The 18,939-nt window shown below is 34.3% G+C and overlaps 1 protein-coding gene and 1 long non-coding RNA gene across 14 annotated transcripts in view; one reads left to right on the forward strand and one right to left on the reverse strand.

Moving 5' to 3' along the window:
* ralgapa1 (Ral GTPase activating protein catalytic subunit alpha 1) overlaps window positions 1-18,939 on the forward strand; it is a 156,473-nt gene that overhangs the window by 100,700 nt on the left and 36,834 nt on the right. For 12 of the 13 annotated variants that reach the window (XM_073928219.1, XM_073928226.1, XM_073928224.1 and 9 more), the window contains 3 exons: window positions 157-312; window positions 13,718-13,876; window positions 18,483-18,610. In XM_073928219.1, coding sequence (XP_073784320.1) covers window positions 157-312; window positions 13,718-13,876; window positions 18,483-18,610 — 443 coding nt within the window. Of the gene's footprint in view, window positions 1-156; window positions 313-11,686; window positions 11,955-13,717; window positions 13,877-18,482; window positions 18,611-18,939 lie in introns of those variants that run through there. The other variant, XM_073928231.1, reaches the window with a different exon arrangement.
* Window positions 5,426-8,661, reverse strand: LOC141378528 (uncharacterized). Its single transcript, XR_012393251.1, has 2 exons — window positions 7,245-8,661; window positions 5,426-5,994 (listed from the first exon to the last, which is right to left on the reverse strand). It is a non-coding gene; the product is annotated as an uncharacterized lncRNA (long non-coding RNA).

The raw sequence follows: 18,939 nt of genomic DNA on the forward strand, positions 1-18,939 counted from the left end.
GCAGCACCTGTGTATCTAGCTTTAACACTTATTGTTTAAGGTACACACTAATAAAAGTTACTCATATTATTCACTATTATTCGTCAATGGGGTTTAGAAAAAGTTGGCTGGGATATTCATGCATGGGCCCTAATAAACTCTTTTTTTTTGTGTTAGGTGAACCTGACGAGTCACTGTGGCTTTATGGGTGGCCTGCAGCGGAACAAGAGCACGGGTTTTACCATGCCTTACTTTGCCACCTCTACAGTGGAAGTGATGTTCCACGTCTCCACACGCATGCCTCCAGACTCAGACGACTCGCTCACTAAAAAGGTAATAAGTAACGCCAATTTCCATCCATTTTATTTTGATGTTTTAAAGGACTTTATATATATATATATATATATATATATATATATATATATATATAGACATGGTGCACTCATATTGGACATGAGTAGATGGTTGACTAAATTCTACCTACTGAATAGAAGGGCCTGTTGGTAAAGTCATCACGTTACTAACAATGTCAAAAGAACTAGGCATTGTCCTGAAATGCTCATTTATGTCCAGCCAGAAATGTAAAATTATATTGTATTTTATACTATACAATGTCTCTTTTTTAATCATTTCATTTCATTCATTTTTATTTTTTATAAATTTTTTAAGTATTTTACTTAATTTATTAAATTTATTTGTTTTTGCAGTGAACCGAGTTGCCCTGACAGAAACTTTGATATACTATTTTACGCTATTACAGTACTTCTATTTTAGTTTAATTGATTGCTTTTTATTTTTATGCTGTTTTTTTTTTGTAAAAATAGTGGATCAACTTCTACTTTGATTTAAATAGTTTTGTCTTTAGTTTACAGTAATAGTACTCATATCCACTAAATATTTTTTTTTTTTAATTTAAGGTCCACTAAATGTGTTTTCCATATAAATAAAGAAGGCCATTTTTGTACTGTAATTGTACCTTTAGGACCTAATTTTAAGACTTCTTTTTGTTCATAAAAACAGCAGCAGTCTCTCGAATAGTGCCCCAACATCAACATCTTGCAGTCTTTATCATTGGTACTATGTCCTACTGAAGCTAAGCAGGGCTGCACCCGGTCAGTACCTGGATGGGAGACCACATGGGAAAGCTAGGTTGCTGTCGAAAGTGGTGTTAGTGAGACCAGCAGAGGGCGCTCAACCTGGTTCTGTGTGGGTCGTAATGACCCAGTATAATGAAGGGAACTCCATACTGCTCAGTGTGCCCCGTCTTTCAGATGAGATGTTAAATCGGTGTCCTGACTTTCTGTGGTCGTTAAAAATTCCAGGATGTCCTTCGAAAATGAGTAGGGATTTAACCCCGGCCAAATTCGCTCACTGGCCTCTGTCCATCATGGCCTCCCAATATCATAATTGTCTTCATCTCCCCTCCACCAATCAGATGGTGTGCGGTCTGGCCCAATATGGCTGCCGGCGCATCATCCAGGTGGATGCTGCACATTGGTGCTGGATGAGGAGAATCTCCCAATGTGTAAAGCTCTTTGAGTGTCCAGAAAAGCGTCAAAAAGTGTAAGGAATTATTTTTATTAATTAGAACATACATTTCTTGAAGTAAAAAATTTAATACAACCATATAAATATAATTGATACAATAAACCCACAAAGAGTTTTAAAAAGCACACAAAGTAATTCAAAGTAGCCCAATTTTGCTGGAAAATTATAGACTTGGCAACCCTGGCAGCAGCTTTTATTCTATTTACATTCCATTGAGTCCTGTTTAATTAATAGACTTTTTTTCTGGACAAAACACTTTGCAAAAGCACAAAATATATAGTAACTGGGATGGCAGCTTTGCGTTGTAAGCATACACTATACACTACACGGTACACAAAAGAGCTGTTTTGGTCAGTCAGAAGCTGTTGATTCTCTAAAGAGCTAAACGTTCCCCCCGCCGGCTCACCTGTGCTCTGCCCCTTCAGATTGTGGGCTGTGTGATTTCTTTCATAGCTCTTGTGTCTTGAGTTTTCTCCAGCAGCGCTGCTCTGCTCCTCCTGTGCTTTAGGTGAAGTGGGAGTCTGAACCGCACTGACCCGCGCGTTCACACCACATCATTACACCTAACCCAGGCTAATCTGAGGGGTGGGACACTTATACCTGCCGAGAGCTGCACTTTTGTGTTTCTGGCTTCCCCGTTGAGAGAAAAGGTCTTCTCTGCTGTCAGAACAGAGGGAAAGGAGAAAGTAATGACTCCTAACAGCCGTACTTTATTCTCTTGTTCTGCTTCTCCCACTGGCTTTTATCTCCATCTCCCTTTTATTTAAAAAGGGACGTCGGAGGCTTTCTTTTTCGCACTCTTGCATGCAGTCGATGTGACCTCACATTGAAGAAACATCATTCTCGGGTTTTTCTCTTTCTGCAAGGGTGTTTCTTCAACTGTAGGCAGTTTGGATGTTTTAATTCATTGCCTGCTAATCTTATGGTTTATACACATCTCATATTATCTATTATTTTGTGGTTGTGTTCTGTGATGTAAATAACGATGATAAAATAAAGACAGGCTCCTTTTTCTTGTTATAATTAATTTCATATGCAATTTTTAGGTATCTCAAATATTGAAGAATTTAAAAGGACGTAATACAATAACTCAAGTGATAAAAAAGAAACTAGTTCAAATATTTTGAATGCTTGAAACGTTCTGAATGATTTTATGATATTACATTAGATTTTAAAATGTGATAAGCTTTTTTGTTGTATTATTATTATTATTATTATCATCATCATCATCAAGTTTTTAAAATGTTAAATATTTAATTCAGAATATTTAAATTAAAGTGTTGCAAATATTTTAAGTCAGATTTTCCTTTTTATTAACATTACTACAATATTTGTGCAATTTTTTTTCCACCGAGTCTTCACTTGGTCCAGTTTTGAAAAACAACAAAAATCATATTTTGTAATATTATTGTGTGATTATTTCATTTAAAGCTTCATAGAAAAGAAAACTGTTGGATGAATTTTCATATTTTAACAATTTCTGTTGGAAATTATGTAATTGAAATAATTAGTCGTTTAAATTATATAGTTATATTTAATTGAATCACTTTTAAAATGTCATATTTCATCTCAAGCTTGCTTATTTTTCATTGAAACTTGTGTTTGTGTGGAACAGTTTTGCCAAAAAAAAAATGGGGTTTGGTGTTGACGGGGGATGAATCGATCGGTAAGTGATGACCGGGGTGGTACGGGGGGCATTGTTGGTTTTAGGCGGCAGGCCAGATTGACCGTCAGGCCACCAGGTAATGTCCCGGTGCTTCCTATGGCTCAGTTCCTGAGCAACATAAAACAATGTGAAGACTTGTGCGACCGTCTTTATGCTTCTCTCCTAAACTCGAAAATATAGTTGGCTGAATTGTAGAGATGCTAGATTAAGATTGTATAGGGCAGGGGTGTACAAACTCGGTCCTGGAGGGCCGGTTTTCCTGCAGAGTTTAGTTTCAACCCCAATCAGACACACATGGGCAAGCTAACCAAGCCCTTACAATGCTTTCTAGAAACCTCGGTGCAGGTGTGTTGAGGCAAGTTGGAGCTCAAATCTGCAGGACACTGGACCTCCAGGACCGAGTTTGGACACCCCTGGTTTAGGGGGTGGAATCAAGATCACCTTTTTTTTTCGATTAATCGTGCAGCCCTGCTTGAGACCAAACTAAACATTGACATCTAGTAGTACAAAAACAATAAAGGTGTAATAAAAAGTTGCCCAAGTCGGTTTTAATGTGACCTTCATATGACAAAATGAACAATGTTGCAAGCTGTTAGTTTTAATAAAACTCAACCCCTGGGATATTACAGCATCCATCCTTGAGGTAAACACCCTCAAACGTCTGTCTGCATGGGTATTTTTTTCCGTTCACATGGCCAGCGCAAATCTAATAATGTGCAGCATTACCCTTAATGAGCTTGGCTGGGAGGCGGTGATACGGGGCTGTTTATGGAGCGTCCGACCCCATGCCGAATGACCAATCGCTTGTCATTATAGCTGTCCCCTCACTTCCTCTCTCATATGTCTTGTGGGACGAAGACGAGGCGATAAGGTGCTAATGCGCCCCAAAGACTTATTAATGAACGCTAATAGAAATGTGATATTGTTGTGAATGACAGTGTGGAGGGAGGGATGTACAGTGGGACATTTCGTGGGCTGTTTGTTGGGTTGTGACAGCGGGGAGCCTTTAATTAGATTGCTACGTTTAGTCTGAAATGGTCTTGCCTAAAGCTTATTGTGTCTTTTCTGTTTTTATGAGCCAGGGGGGGTTGAGGATATTGTCAGGTAGATGCCGGACTGTAATTGACTTTAAGCAGAAGGGTCACAAGATGGAAGATGGATTTCAGAGATGGTCTTTTTTTAGGGTTGATTGTTTTTTTATTTTATTTTAATGTTTGTTTGTTTGTTTTTTGTAGGTGATGCTTGCAAAAAGGTTTTCCTGAAATGTCTTTTTTGTCGTTATTTTTGGGGATCTTAAATATACAGCATAATTTGTTGAATAAATTGACTTGAATGAAAAGGAAACTATTTGAATATTTTTACAATATTCTTTCATTCATTCATTCATTTTCTTTTCGGCTTAGTCCCTTTATTAGTCAGGGGTCGCCACAGAGGAGTAAACAGCCAACTTATCCAGCATGTTTTACACAGTGAATGCCCTTCCAGCTGCAACCCAGTACTAGGAAACATCCATACACTCTCATTCACACTCATACAATTTTGACAATTTAGTCAAATTGTCAATTCACCCGTACCACGTCTTTGGACTTGTGGGGGAAACCGGAGAACCCTGAGGGAACCCACGCAAACACTGGGAGAACATGCAAACTCCACACAAAAACGCCAACCGATCCAGCTGAGGCTCGAACGAGTGACCTTCTTACTGTGAGGCGACAGTGCTAACCACTGTGCCACTGTCGCCCCATTTTTGCAATATTAGATTTGAAAAAAATTGATAAACGTTTTTTGGGAGTTCTCTAGACAATACCTGAGCTCAAACTCCCCTCTCGCCCTGCAAACAGGAGGGAGCCCCGGGCTTAAAGATCTTATGAGCTCAGGGCTTACTCCCGGGACAGCATGCCAAACTCGATCATCAGCTAAGTCTGAATTCTTGAAGTATTATTATTATTATTATTATTATAGTTGTTATTATCAGATTTTTTTTATATTTTATGTTAAATTGTTATTGTATTTAATCAGAAGGATGACACGATTTAAAATGGATTTTATGGGCTGGTCTTTTTTTTTGTGAATGTTTGTGCTAACATAAAGATTTTCCTTAGGTGAAGTTTACAACTACAATTTTTTAGTAAATAACAAAAAGGTAGAGATTATTTTTATGCATGAATTGACTTGAATGGAAATAATGTAATAAAATAACTCAAGTAAAAATCAAAACATACTAGCTGATATTATATAATATTGTGTGTGTGTGTGTGTGTGTGTGTGTGTGTGTGTGTGTGTGTGTGTGTGTGTGTGTGTGTGTGTGTGTGTATATACATATATATTATTGTTGTTGTTTTTGTTGTTGTTGTTATCATCAGATTTATTAAATGATTTTATGCCAGACTCTAATTGACTTTGAGCAGAAGTATTACACGATGTAAAATGGATTTTTAGGATTGGCCATTTAAACAAAATGCTCTTTTTTATTTGATGCTGGCAGAAAGGTTAAACTAATGATGTTTACAATCAAAAATTTCTGTACTTTGCACTGCTTATATCTGGCATTAAGATTTTTGTCAATCTCATTACAAGTGGAGACCAAATACAGGTGTAAACAGGATATGAACTATTTTGCAGACCATCTTCCAGAGTTGTCTACATAATAGGCTTAAAGCAGGATGTCAAGATGTTGGTGTTGGACATTTGTTTGTTTGTTGTTTAATTCTATCGTTGGGTGCTTGCAGAAAGATTTAAGCCAACCTCAATGTCATTTGCTACCAACAATGGTAACACTTTAGAATAACTATATGTTATAACTAGTTAATAGACCATTAATAAACTGTTAGTTAACAAGTTATAAATGACTTGTTAAACAAAAGTTAATAGTTTGTTAATTATTTACAACTGTGCCTTATAGATGGCTAATAGATAACTTACAAGCCGTTTGTTGACAAGTTGTAAATGACTTCTTAACTGTATTTTAATGATTTATAACTATACCTAATAAATTAGTAATAGATCATGAACAAGCTGTTAGTAAATAACTTAATAAAGGCTTGTTAAGTATCAGTTAATAGTGTATATATGTTATTGGGACGTTATTCTAAAGTTGCAGCTATTCTTCATTTATTAACTGTTAGTAAATGAGGAATAGTTGCAACTTTAGAATAACGTCCCAATAACATGCTTAAGCTAATAACTAACACTTAACTATTATATTTACTCACACTTTACAGATCAGTTGTTCACCCTATAATAACACCAGTGAAACTTTTTTATTAGACCACTGGTGTAATTTTAAATTTTTTATTTATTTTGTTTTCATATTTAGCACTTAATGGGTTTGTATTCTTGCATACTGCTGTACTGCCATGTCATGGTTCAGTATGTGTGTTTCTATACATTAAAGACAACTTTTAAAATTTCATCTGTGGAGTTTCTTTGGTAAAACACAGCACACAGAAAAGCCTATAAGTGGAACAAGGTTTAGAAACAAACATTTTATATTTTAAATATTACATCAAATTTCTGTAGCTTGAACTTATTCCATCCATTTGCTGTTCTACAAGGATTCATTGGTATTAGTAGATGGTTAACAAACGATGAACAACTCTCGTCTGTAAAGTGTGAGTAAATATAATAGTTAAGTGTTAGTTATTAGCTTAAGCATGTTATTGGGACGTTATTCTAAAGTTGCAACTATTCCTCATTAACTAACAGTTAATAAATGAAAAATAGCTGCAACTTTAGAATAACGTCCCAATAACATATACACACCATAACTGATACTTAACAAGTCTTTATTAAGTAATTTACTAACAGCTTGTTCATGATCTCTTAAAAATGTATTAGGTATAGTTATAAATCATTAAAGTACAGTTAAGAAGTCATTTACAACTTGTCAACTAACGGCTTGTAAGTTATCCATTGCCCATCTATAAGGCACAGTTGTAAATAATTAACAAACTATTAACTTTTATTTAACAAGTCATTTATAACTTGTTAACTAACAGTTTATTAATGGTCTATTAACTAGTTATAACGGATAGTTATTCTAAAGTGTTACCGTTTTTTTCTGTCAATTCAATCACAAAAGACATTAAATACAGGCATAAACAGGGTTTGAAATATTTTGGTCCTGTCCATTTTCAACCACTTCCAGAGTTTACTATTTACTGACTCAAAGCAGAAATAAGATGGATTTTTTTAAAAAGTTTAACAGCTTTTTTAACAGACTTTTACCATTATTTTTTTTATTCATTCACTTAATCTCCCGGGTCTGACGGGAGCACTTTTAGCTTAGCTTAGCATAGATTATTGAATCAGGTTAGACCATTAGCATCTCACTCAAAAATGACCAGCGAGTTGTGATAATTTCCCTATTAAAGTCTGACCCTTCTGCAGTTAAATCTAGTACTGAGACTGACAGAAACCGATGGCTGCAGCAGGCACAATGATATTACGCAGCTCCTGAAAATCTGATAACTGATAACTTGACCACCTGCTTGCACACCACCTTGCAACCATGGAGACATTTGTGAAAGACCTAGAGTTACCTAGCTGGAGACTATTTTCAGACGCTGCAAGCAAATGTGGCATTTCTCTTACTCTTCCAAACTGAATGATACAGAGAGAAACTAAAAAGAAACAAATTCAAATCTTTAGTCATCGTACTGATTAATTAATGGATTAATGATTTCTGACATGGTCAAAAATGTGCCTTTTTTTTTTAGGATGATGATATATGATTTAAATGTCGATGAAAATAGCATTTAATTCCTATGTAGGGTATAATTGTAAAGTTAAAAGGATGTATGATAAAATGCAAACGTTTCAAAAAAGTATGATATAATTTTAACACAACTAAACCCTGCATTTATGCTTTTTTTAATGATAAAATTTGTTTATTTTCTTCACTTGTATTTGTAGACATACAATAAAAGGGGTCTGGCGTTTGGTGATAGTTTCACTTTTATGAAAGCTTTAGCATTCACACAGCTTCTTTTGTCCCAGAGACATCCAAAGGCAGAAGCACAGTTTACACATTTGACTACATTACAAATCCTGTAGATGAATAAGTATTATCAACAACTTTCACATGTTGAGAATACATTTGTGTGTGTGTGTGTGTGTGTGTGTGTGTGTGTGTGTGTGTGTGTGTGTGTGTGTGTGTGTGTGTGTGTGTGTGTGTGTGTGTGTGTGTGTGTGTGTGTGTGTGTGCTGGCGCTGACTGGAGCACTTTTTCACATGCACATGCGTCAAGCAACTAAAGCCGAGCTGTATGGTAAACAAACAGTGGTTTATTATTATAAGCGTTTTATCGATAATTTCGAAATATCAACAAACACAGTTAGCATTAATAATGAACATGGAAACGTTATCTGACTAACATCTAGCAGCTAAATGTGTCTGGAAAAATATTCAAATGTTTATTTTCATAAAAAGCGGGCTTGAATGCGTCTAAGTTTGCTGTTTGATTGGAGTAGATGCGTCATGTCAGCGCGTCCTAAATGTTAACTCGCTTTGTCTGGCAATTTCACACAGCACAGCATTTTGGCAACTTACCGGTAATGTTAGAATTTTTTTACCGTTGTTTTTATTTTTCTTATTTACCGGTATTTACAAAAAGGGTGTGTTTAAACATGATCCCTTTCCAGGAATATTGCTAGTAATCTTCCCGAAAGATCTGTTTCTGTGAAAGGGGCTATTGTATAACGATGGTTTGTTCTGTAGGCAGTCAGAAAATAAATATTGCTTAAAAAGGCTATAATATTAACCTTAAAATGGCTTTTAAATATTTAAAAACTGCTTTTATTCTAGCCGAAGTAAAACAAATAAGACTTTCTCCAGAAGAAAAAAAAATATTATAGAAAATACTGTGAAAAATTGCTTGCTCTGTTAAACATCATTTGAGAAATATTTGAAAAAAGAATTTACAGGAGGGCGAATAATTTTGACTTTGACTGTACAACAATACAATCTTAATCATCTTATCACATCAAGGACAGGCCTTTTGAGTTCAGTCCACAATCAGCCGCCAAGCGAATGTGGCATCTCTCAGAATGATATTACATGATTAAACAACGATGGCCGAGATGAAAGAAAATCTCTCCGTCCAGACCACCTTATCGTCCAATAAAACTCCAATCATTTTGTCACACGGACACACACCCCGAAAGGAAATGGCAGCCGGTGGTCTGCAGTGCTGAAGCTGAAGGCTTCATGTAATTCATGGCTGTAATTTGAGCATGAGGCACGGGGTGAAGTGACGCGCGGGGCGCTTGGGTTTTGGACTGTCGTTTTTTTGCCCTGCGGGGGAGCTGAGGGGACCTCCACGCCACGCACACCCATATTCAACCCAAATTAGATTGGGTCTGTCCCTGTGCTGCATCGCCTATCATGACTCCTCAGAGGCAAATTGGATTTGCAAGGGCTGCTGGAGAGGCTATCCAGAGCACGATCTTCCGATAGCAACTCTAAACCATGTTAACTAGACACTAAAGCGTGTCAGCGCGGCCGCCGGTGCCACAGCTCGAACACACACACACACACTTATTCTGCTGCTGCTGCTGCTGTTTTTCTTCATTCACAGCTGCAGCTTTTTTTAAAAGATTTATTTATCAGATTTTTGTGACAGTTAACAAACTAAATTTAAAGAGAAAATAACTGTACAAATAGAAAAAAAAATGTATAAAAATATATAACATTGCAAAATTGATTAAAAAAACTAAATAATCCACACTATAACCCTCATATTGTGCAACACAGTATAGGATGTGCTTAAACAATACATGTGCACTCATTTTACAACAGGTCAGTACCAAAAGTTGAAGTTGGCAGCTTGGTGTATTAAGTAAAATAAATAATGATAATAAAAGAAGAAAAAAAAAGAAAAGAAAAAATTAAAAGAGAGAGAAAAGGGAAAATATATTAAAGCTTTTATCATCTAATGTGCTCTTCTGAGGGATCCAAAAGTTCTTTTTAATATATTCAATAATATTAGCGTTAAATATAAATATTTATTAAATATAAAAAAGAACAAAGTTTCCTAAAGATTTCAGTACTAGTGAGATCATTGATTTAAAAGAAAAGCCATCAAACACATATTAAAAATGTTTTTTGTTGATTTAAATACTCATAAGATTGAATGTAAGATTGTTTTTTAAAAGTAAATTTAATTAAAATGGGATTAAAATAAAATTATGGAAGTTTTTATACATCTAACACAAGAAAACTTAGGGAAACAATGAAATCGCTAATATGAGCCCTGCTAAAAAACAGGTTACAACACTGGATAGTTTACAAAGAGCAAATGAGTTAAATGACTTCTATTTGATATTTGAGACACAAAATGATTTAGAGGAATGCAATAGCGTGTTACAAATATTACCTGTTACTAAAGACACCCCTGGGTAGAAGTAGACTCTTGTGTTGTGATGCACCGTATTGTACCCTTTATGCCTGCTTGGTACCCTTTGCAAGAAAGGTTCGCTTTTAGGTACCTTTTGACAGCGGAAACAGCCGTAAGGCAACTGGGCTAGATGGTTTACCAGCGTGTTTGTTGGGAAAAACTGTGCTAAAGGGCTTGTAGTAGCATGGTGTCCTTTATTTCAGTGATCTTTGAATACCCACAATGTGTAGCCACAAAGCTTTTTTTTTTTTTTGTTGCTGCCTTGTTAAAACTGTTGAACGCCTGTAGTACATTAGCACCTGACAGTGTTCTGTGCTTTATATATTTCATATTTATATATTTATATATGGTCTTATTTTTCAAACAATGTATGTTCTTTATAGTTTTGTTTGTTTTATTTATTTTATTGTCTGCTTAGAGCAATGAGTAGCACCTTTTTGCCCAAGACAAATTTCCTCTTGGGGACAAATACATTTTATCCTATCCCAAAAAGGCATTCATTTCAGAAAACAAAAAGCTAATTAGCAATTACTTAGATTATTTTTTTAAATGCTTGACAGCTCTAATTACTATAAATAAACTAAATCTCTAATAAGTATACTGTCTAGGCACAGATTTCTGATGACATTTCTTCTGTGTGTTTACAGTTGAGATATCAGAGTAGTGATGAAGTGCTCATGGTGTGGTGGTTGCCCCCTTTTTTCTTCTTCTTCTTCATTCGCAGCTGCTGTTTTATGCAGCTTTTAATATCTAATATGCCCTTCTGGGGGAATCAAAAGTTCTTGTAGTTGAAATTAAATATTTTCAATGATATTAGCATTAAAAAAAGAACAATATTTGCTAAAGACGTCAGTAGTATTGGGAACTGTGATTTTAAAAGAAAAAAGCCATAAACAAATATTAATAATATGCGTTCTTTGTTAATGTGAATACTCTTAAGATTAAATGTGAAATTATTGTTTTATAAAAGTATATTTAAAAGGGATTTAATTCAGAAAAAACTCATTAGTCATTGATTTTTTTTTTAAATGCTTGACAGCTCTGTACTGTCTGTCTAGGCACAGATTTGCGATGACATTTCTTCTGTGTGTTTACAGTTGAGACACCTGGGTAATGAGGAAGTACACGTCTGGTTTTTTTTCTTTCTCTTTCTTCATGGCTGCTGTTTTATGCAGCTTTCATCATCTAATATTCTCTCCCTAACTATTCCAAAAGTTCTTGTAGTTCATAAAAAATAAATATATTCTATGCTATTAGCATTAACATTAGTTTCTATTTTATTTTTTACTCCAGTCTTTTTTTTTTTTTTTTGGTTCTTTCATGGCTTCTGTTTTATCAAATAAAATGCACTCTAATGGATCTGTTTCCAGTGTGTCAGCCATAAATTATTTTTGAACTAATTGTAGTATAATTGATGGTTATTTGTTACAATTTAATATATTATGATTCTAACTGATATTATAATTAATATTCTATTATTTATTTATTTTATGGCAGATTGGTTTTCCATGTATTTTTATGTAATATGATCTTTTTAGGGAGTAAAAAGTTATATTATTTCATTCATATTAAACATTTGTTTGTTTTTTTAGAATGTTTTTAATGTTAAAAATGTATTCTTTTGATGCCAAACCTAATTTTCTTTTTATTTCTGCTATTTTTTGCACTGGATAAATTTTGAGGTGAAAATATTTGTATATGGAAAAAAAATAAGTTAAATAATATTAAATCTTTTTTTTCTCTTCTATATTTTTAAATGAGTTTTTTTTTATATAAAATGCTCTCTAATTCTTTTTGAAACCATCTACAACACGTCTAACATTTTATATTAATTATGCTTTTAACTTACTATGTATGACAGTACAATACAATATTTATTAAAACACATTTAAAAAAACAACCAAGTTAAGCAAAGTGCTGTACATAGAAGTACTAAACACAGAGAAAAAAATAAGCTAATTAAATTTAAGAAGAAAACAATTAAAAGCATTTAAAAAAAATAATAATCAAGAATAATTAAAAGTGAGGGGAAAAAAGTCTTTAAAACAAACTTAAACACAGAAATAGGGTTGGAGAGTCTAATGTAAAGTGGTAGAGCGTGTTCTGGATACATAAATCATGATTATGATTTATATTCAGTTATAATTTAATTATGTATTCTTATATCAGTGTCTTCTTTATCTATGTAGCATCATACACTAGCTAGTTTACACAAATACTGTTTGCATTTGGTAGTTGCTAAATGTTCATTTTGGGCCTGTTCAACTCAGCGTATAAATTGACAGCCTTTTAAACAACTTGAGCCGGTGGAACGCCGCAGTTAAAGAAATGACTGATGTCCATCGTTGACTCCAAAGGACAGAGTTTGTCATTGGTTGCGTAAAGGTTGTGTCCATCACTCGAGACCGCTGACGGGTCACTGCGTCCATGGTCATGGCAGAGATTGAGCGGGTCTCGGGATGATGGAGTGATCGCTGGAAGATAAATGAGAGGAGGAGAGAGAGAGCGCAAGTGTCCGTTCTCTTAGCTGTCACAGAGCAAGGTTAATAAGACTGTAGTGGATGGATCTGCAGAATGGCAGAGTCCAGATTCAATTCGGACGAGTTAAAGTTTTGCTTTTGTTCATGAGAGCGTGACGGCCATAAAATATGAGCAGTGCAGAAGCTTAAGGCCGTTTGTACCAAAGATATTTTAAATTAGTTTTAATTTCTAAACAGTTTTTACAGTTTTTAGTTCATTTCATAATGGTTTTAGTTAGTTTTAGTTTAGTTTTTAACTTTCTATTTAGTTTTTATACAGCTGAGGAAATAAGTATTGAACACGTCATGTTTTTTCCTGGGAATAATATTTCTAAAGGAGTTGTTGACATGGGATTGAACCAGATTTAGGTAAAAATCCTAACAATACAAACCTAAAAATAAAACAAAACAAAAAAATCAGAAAAATTAGTTATGTGTAATAACAATGACACAAGGAGAGGATGCTGAACTACTGAAATGTATTTAATACTTTATATAAAAGGCTTTTTTGGTGATGGCAGTTTAAAGACACCTCCTTTGAATAAGTTGAATGAGCATGCTCTCTGTACAGATTTCTGACTAGATTTCATTTCTTCTGTGTGTTTACAGTTGAGACACCTGGGTAATGATGAAGTGCACATCGTGTGGTCTGAGCACTCGCGGGACTATCGGAGAGGCGTCATTCCTACTGAGTTTGGAGACGTGCTCATCGTCATCTACCCTATGAAGAACCACATGTACAGCATCCAGATCATCAAGAAACCTGAGGTGAGCTCAGCACATTTGAGCACACATTCCTCAGCATACAGTCCTCATTCTTTCTTTCTTTCTTTCTTTTTGATGACTCTGAGTTACTGCGTTATTTTTATAGCTTCAAAAAAGTCACTCCTTCACAATTTAAGGTTTTAAATAAGAGCAGAAGGTATTAAATTAATAGTCATATCATTACATGTGAAAATGAAGATCGTGTTCAGTCCCTTTAGAGAACATTTTAAATTATTTTGTTGCTTTCAATTATTTTTTTTAACTTTGTCCACCAACACTTTACATTTACCTGCATAAAACCTACAGAAAATCTGGAACTAGATAGAGAAGGCATGAAATCATTATTGAATCTGTTTTTTTTTTTTATTCCAGCAGATTTTAACAGTGTAAAGAAATATAACTTGGGAGTAAAACTGGAGAATGGGATGACTTTAGTGTTTAAAAGTTTGGAGTCAGATTTATTTATTTTAGACTTTGTAAAACTTTAGATGAAACTTTTGTCTTGTTTCTAGTCCAAATCTTTAATTTCTAATATTCCTAATTCTAATATCAAATATCTTCACTGCATTTTTTGCAGTAAAATTAAAAAGTGATACTTAAGTTTTTATGTATTTTATGTTAGTTAAATCCTCTGTTTTTAAAATTTCCTTAAAAAAAAGTTTTTCCAGTTTTTTTATGCATTTCATTTTCCAGGAAAAAAATTAAGCAGATAAAACTATTTTGACCTGATTAAAAATGATTCTCGTGCACCAAATCAGCATGATGTTGTGACTTCGTTACTCAAGACTGGAGTAGTAATGCTGAAAACTCTGATTAACATCATAGAAATAAGTCACATTCCATTGTAGTGTTGTCACAAGACTGGAATTCGGTACCAAGAAATTCTGAGATATAATAAAAAAAACTTACATTTCTCACTAACATTTGAGCACTATTGAGCATGATTTGCCATCGTGTTCACTTGCTCAACAGAAGTGACTGTGATTGGTAATGAAGCTCATCGGTTCACCAAACTCTGTTTACTGTTTACTGAAGGTAAACCACAGATACAGGAATAATGGAGCGTTTTAAAGTTATGTCAATCACCTGGTTTGTCTGTAAGCTGATATACTGTACCAGCGATCCACTGATGAAAAGCAGCTTTAAAACGCTCCAGTGTCCCTGTATCTGTGGTACATTATATTAACTAATATATAGTAAAGTTTTTCTGACTCGTTAATGAATTATTTATTGTTTCTTACGTCTGTGCTCGCGCAGTCAGCCGTAAAGCAGAGTGAAGGTATGTTTAAATAAAAAGGTCATGTAAAAATGCATACAATTAATGTCAGCTTTTGAAAGCGAAAGCCAAATATCGGACATTAGGACATTTAGAAACCCAGACCGGATGCATTTTGTAAATGCCAAAAAGGTGGATCTCTGTTGGTGTGCAGAGGATGTGACCGTCTGGAAGAATGTTGACAGTTCTTGCGCACACAGAACTAGCAGTAGCCTATGAAACGGGTAAACGAGAGACAGTTTTTATAGAAATAAGTCACATTCCAATCAATACTGAAATAAAAAAAAACATCCATTTCCCACTAACATTTGAGCACTCTTGAGTAATTTATTAAAAATTACTGTGACTGGCCGTGAAGGTCATCGGTTTACCAAACTCACTGCTGTTTACTGAAGGTAACCACAGATACAGGATTACTGGAGCGTTTTGAAGTCATGTCAATCAGCTGCTTTGTCTGTAAGCTGACATACTGTACCAGTGATCCACTGATGAATAGCAGCTTTAAAACGCTCCAGTGTCCCTGTATCTGTGGTACATTATATTAGAATATAGTCAAGTTTTTCTGAGTCTTTAATAAATTATTTGATGTTTCTCTCGCTCTCACGACTGTGCTTGCGCACTCAGCTGTAATGCCAAGCAAAAGTATGTTTAAATAAAAAGTTCATTTAAAAATGCATACGTTTAACGTCAACTTTTGAACAAGAAAGCCAAATATCGGACATTAGGAGATTTAGAAATGCTGGATGCATTTTTAAGTGCCAAAAAAGCGAATCTCTGTCAGTGTGCAGAGCATGTGACTGTCTGTGGGAATGTTGACATTTCTTGCGCACACAGAACTAGCATTAGACTATAAAACGGGTAAACGAGAGACAGTTTTTCACTGGTTAATTGCAGATATTTGGTTCATTTGGGTGAATATTAAATTAATTATGATTCAATTGCCTTTATAATATTAAATATTATTTTAAAGGATGATCATAGTGAAAAAATGCATCACCAAATATACTTGGGCGGCGATTAATATACCTGGGCGAAAGTCTATGTGAAAGAAGCACTGCTATTATCTCAATACAACAGAATACGGTAAAACCCTTAAGCATACTTAGAGGGAGAAAAAAAAATCTGTCGCTCTTAAAGAGTAACTAAAGCAAAGCAGAGATATTTGTTTGTGCATCACAGCCATTTGTTTTTTTTCTGTAAATGAGCTCAAAGCCTTGAACAGGAGACGGTGGAAGCAGATCTGTCTTTGGCGCTACCAGCCTTTGCTTCCTGCTCAGTTATGTCAGGGCTTAATTGAATGAATGGGATTCTCAGAATCGAATTCCGCTGTGGAGATGGATCCGAGACGAGAGGCTCAGTCTTTCATGCAGTCTGAGGAAATGTAGAAAGATGGAGAGATAAAGAAAGACGAGGCCTGGCTTTTATGAAAGTCCATTTAGACCCCATTTCAGTGCATGAAGGCTATTCACTGTTTCTTTTCTGTTTAATGTCAGGATGGGTTTTTTTTATGTAGCAGGCTGAAATACGTCGAAGGTTTTGACATTTTCATGCCTCCTTTTATTTAAAGGACAAAGCTGCTTGCTTATAAGGTGTGTAAAGGCTTGTTCACAGACAGTCTAATGCAACTGAAGAGTTATTAATTATTTTTGGGTAAAACTATAGAAAAAGACACGGATATATAAATACGCTGAATAAAAATGTCGTTATTATTAGTAGTAGTAGTAGTAGTTCACTTAAAAATTATTTTTGATCCTTGTTTAGACTACTTATTTAAAATGTGCTGAATCCACACATTTACTCTGTTTTATTTGGAGGGAAAACTTAATTGTTTTATGTTCAATCAACCTAAATTTGGAAAAACAATTAAGTTAGCCTAATCAATTTCTGTTTGATTTGATGTTGATTTGATTTATTTCGAACAGAAATATCATACATACAATTTCACATACTCACTTGTTAAAGAATTGTTTATTTTTATTTTTTTTTGGTTTGGTTTATTCACTCAATTAATGTTAAGTTATTTATTTATTGTATTTATTTATTTTGTATTGTTCTGCTTTTAATGTTATATTACTATGTATTTGATATTCATCTGCATCATTTGCAAATAAGAAAAATCAATAAAATTCAAATCGTAAAAAAAAAACATAACAAATTTAAGTGGATTAAACATAAAACAGTTGTTTCCCACAAAAATCTAGAGAATTGTGTTCATTTTAAATAAGTACTTTAAACAAGCAGCAAAAGCTTTTTTTGGTCGTAGTAGTATTTATATAAAATATATAAGTATATCACTATATTTATTTATATTAGATACATTAGTTAATCAAAAGTGTCAGAAAGAATGGAACAAATGTTAATTTAAAATGTAAAAATTAATGTAAAATATAAATGTTTTTCTTTTGAGCTGTACATGCATCAGGCATATTGATAAAAAACTGTTTGCCCAAAAACAATGTCGATGAAATATTTAATAGCATTAGTAATTATAATAAATCTAAATAAGCAGTCAGTGCAAATTAGTTATTATTAATTGCAATAATATTTCATTAAATTTATTTAATTATTACTTTTTATCCACATTTCAAAATGTCTTACCAGCTCAAAGGTAGTAAATAAAATAAAATAAAATGGAAACGACTGCAAAAAAATGCTTGGTGTCAATAAAATATTTTTTAGCACTAATAATTATAATAAATTGAATTGAGCAGCAAATCAATGCAAATACAATTTTTAATTGAAATAATATTTCTTTATTTCAATGTTACTTTTTGCTCTATTTTTAATCCACATTTTATAAACTAACCAACTCAAAACTAGTGAAAAAATAAAACAAAAAAAAGGAACAGACCACAAAAAAGAACCATCAGAATGCAATAATAGAGACTCGAAAAAATACTCTCAATAAAACATTTCTTAGCACTAATAATTCTGACAAATCTAATAGCAAATAGGTATTTTTAATTGCGATAAAATTACATTCATTTTATTTCATTATTACTTTTTGCTCTATTTATTAATCCACATTTCATAAAAGCTTTCATAAACCAACTCAAAACTAGAACATGAAATAAAATAAAATGGAACAAAAAAACGAGCCATTCACAATACATTTATTCAGACTCGCTGGAAAGGAGTTCATAAAGATTCATTGTCTTGTTTTACAGTCATGCCATGCAGCATTTTTCATGCTAAAAAAGGAGGGTGTGTGAACAGCCCTTAATACTGATTGAAATGTGTATTTTGCCCATGCTTTGGGCTTCTCTCTTTTTTTTCTCTCCTCTTGGCAGGCTATTAAGTGTTCATATATCATGTCATGTCCCTTTTCCACAGGTGCCGTTCTTTGGTCCCTTGTTTGACGGAGCCATAGTGGATGGGACTATATTGCCCACAGTGGTGCGAGCGACAGCCATCAACGCCAGCAGAGCTCTGAAATCCCTCATCCCTCTATACCAAAACTTGTATCCTTTTTTTCCCCCAGGCTAACGAGTGCATGTGGGCTTTTGTCATATTTAAGGTGGCAGAGGCTTATTATTATTGTTGGTTTCCCAGGCCTGGCTCGTGGATGTGTGGATTGACGATCAGGTTGGGCTCAGGCTCGGAGCGGAGCAGGTAGAACCGCTCGATAATTATTGATGTCTCATTTCGCAGCTCTGCACATGTAGAGCACTGTTCTCGGCTCAGCAAGTCAGGCGGGTGATGGAATCATTCTGATCAGCCCTCAGTGCCTGCTAGCTGTGATGCACAGCCATTTACTTTTCGAATCCCTTTCTGGCAAATTGCTGTTTTT

This window comes from Danio rerio, chromosome 17, assembly GCF_049306965.1.
Source record: "Danio rerio strain Tuebingen ecotype United States chromosome 17, GRCz12tu, whole genome shotgun sequence".
NCBI classification, from domain to species: Eukaryota; Metazoa; Chordata; class Actinopteri; order Cypriniformes; family Danionidae; genus Danio; species Danio rerio.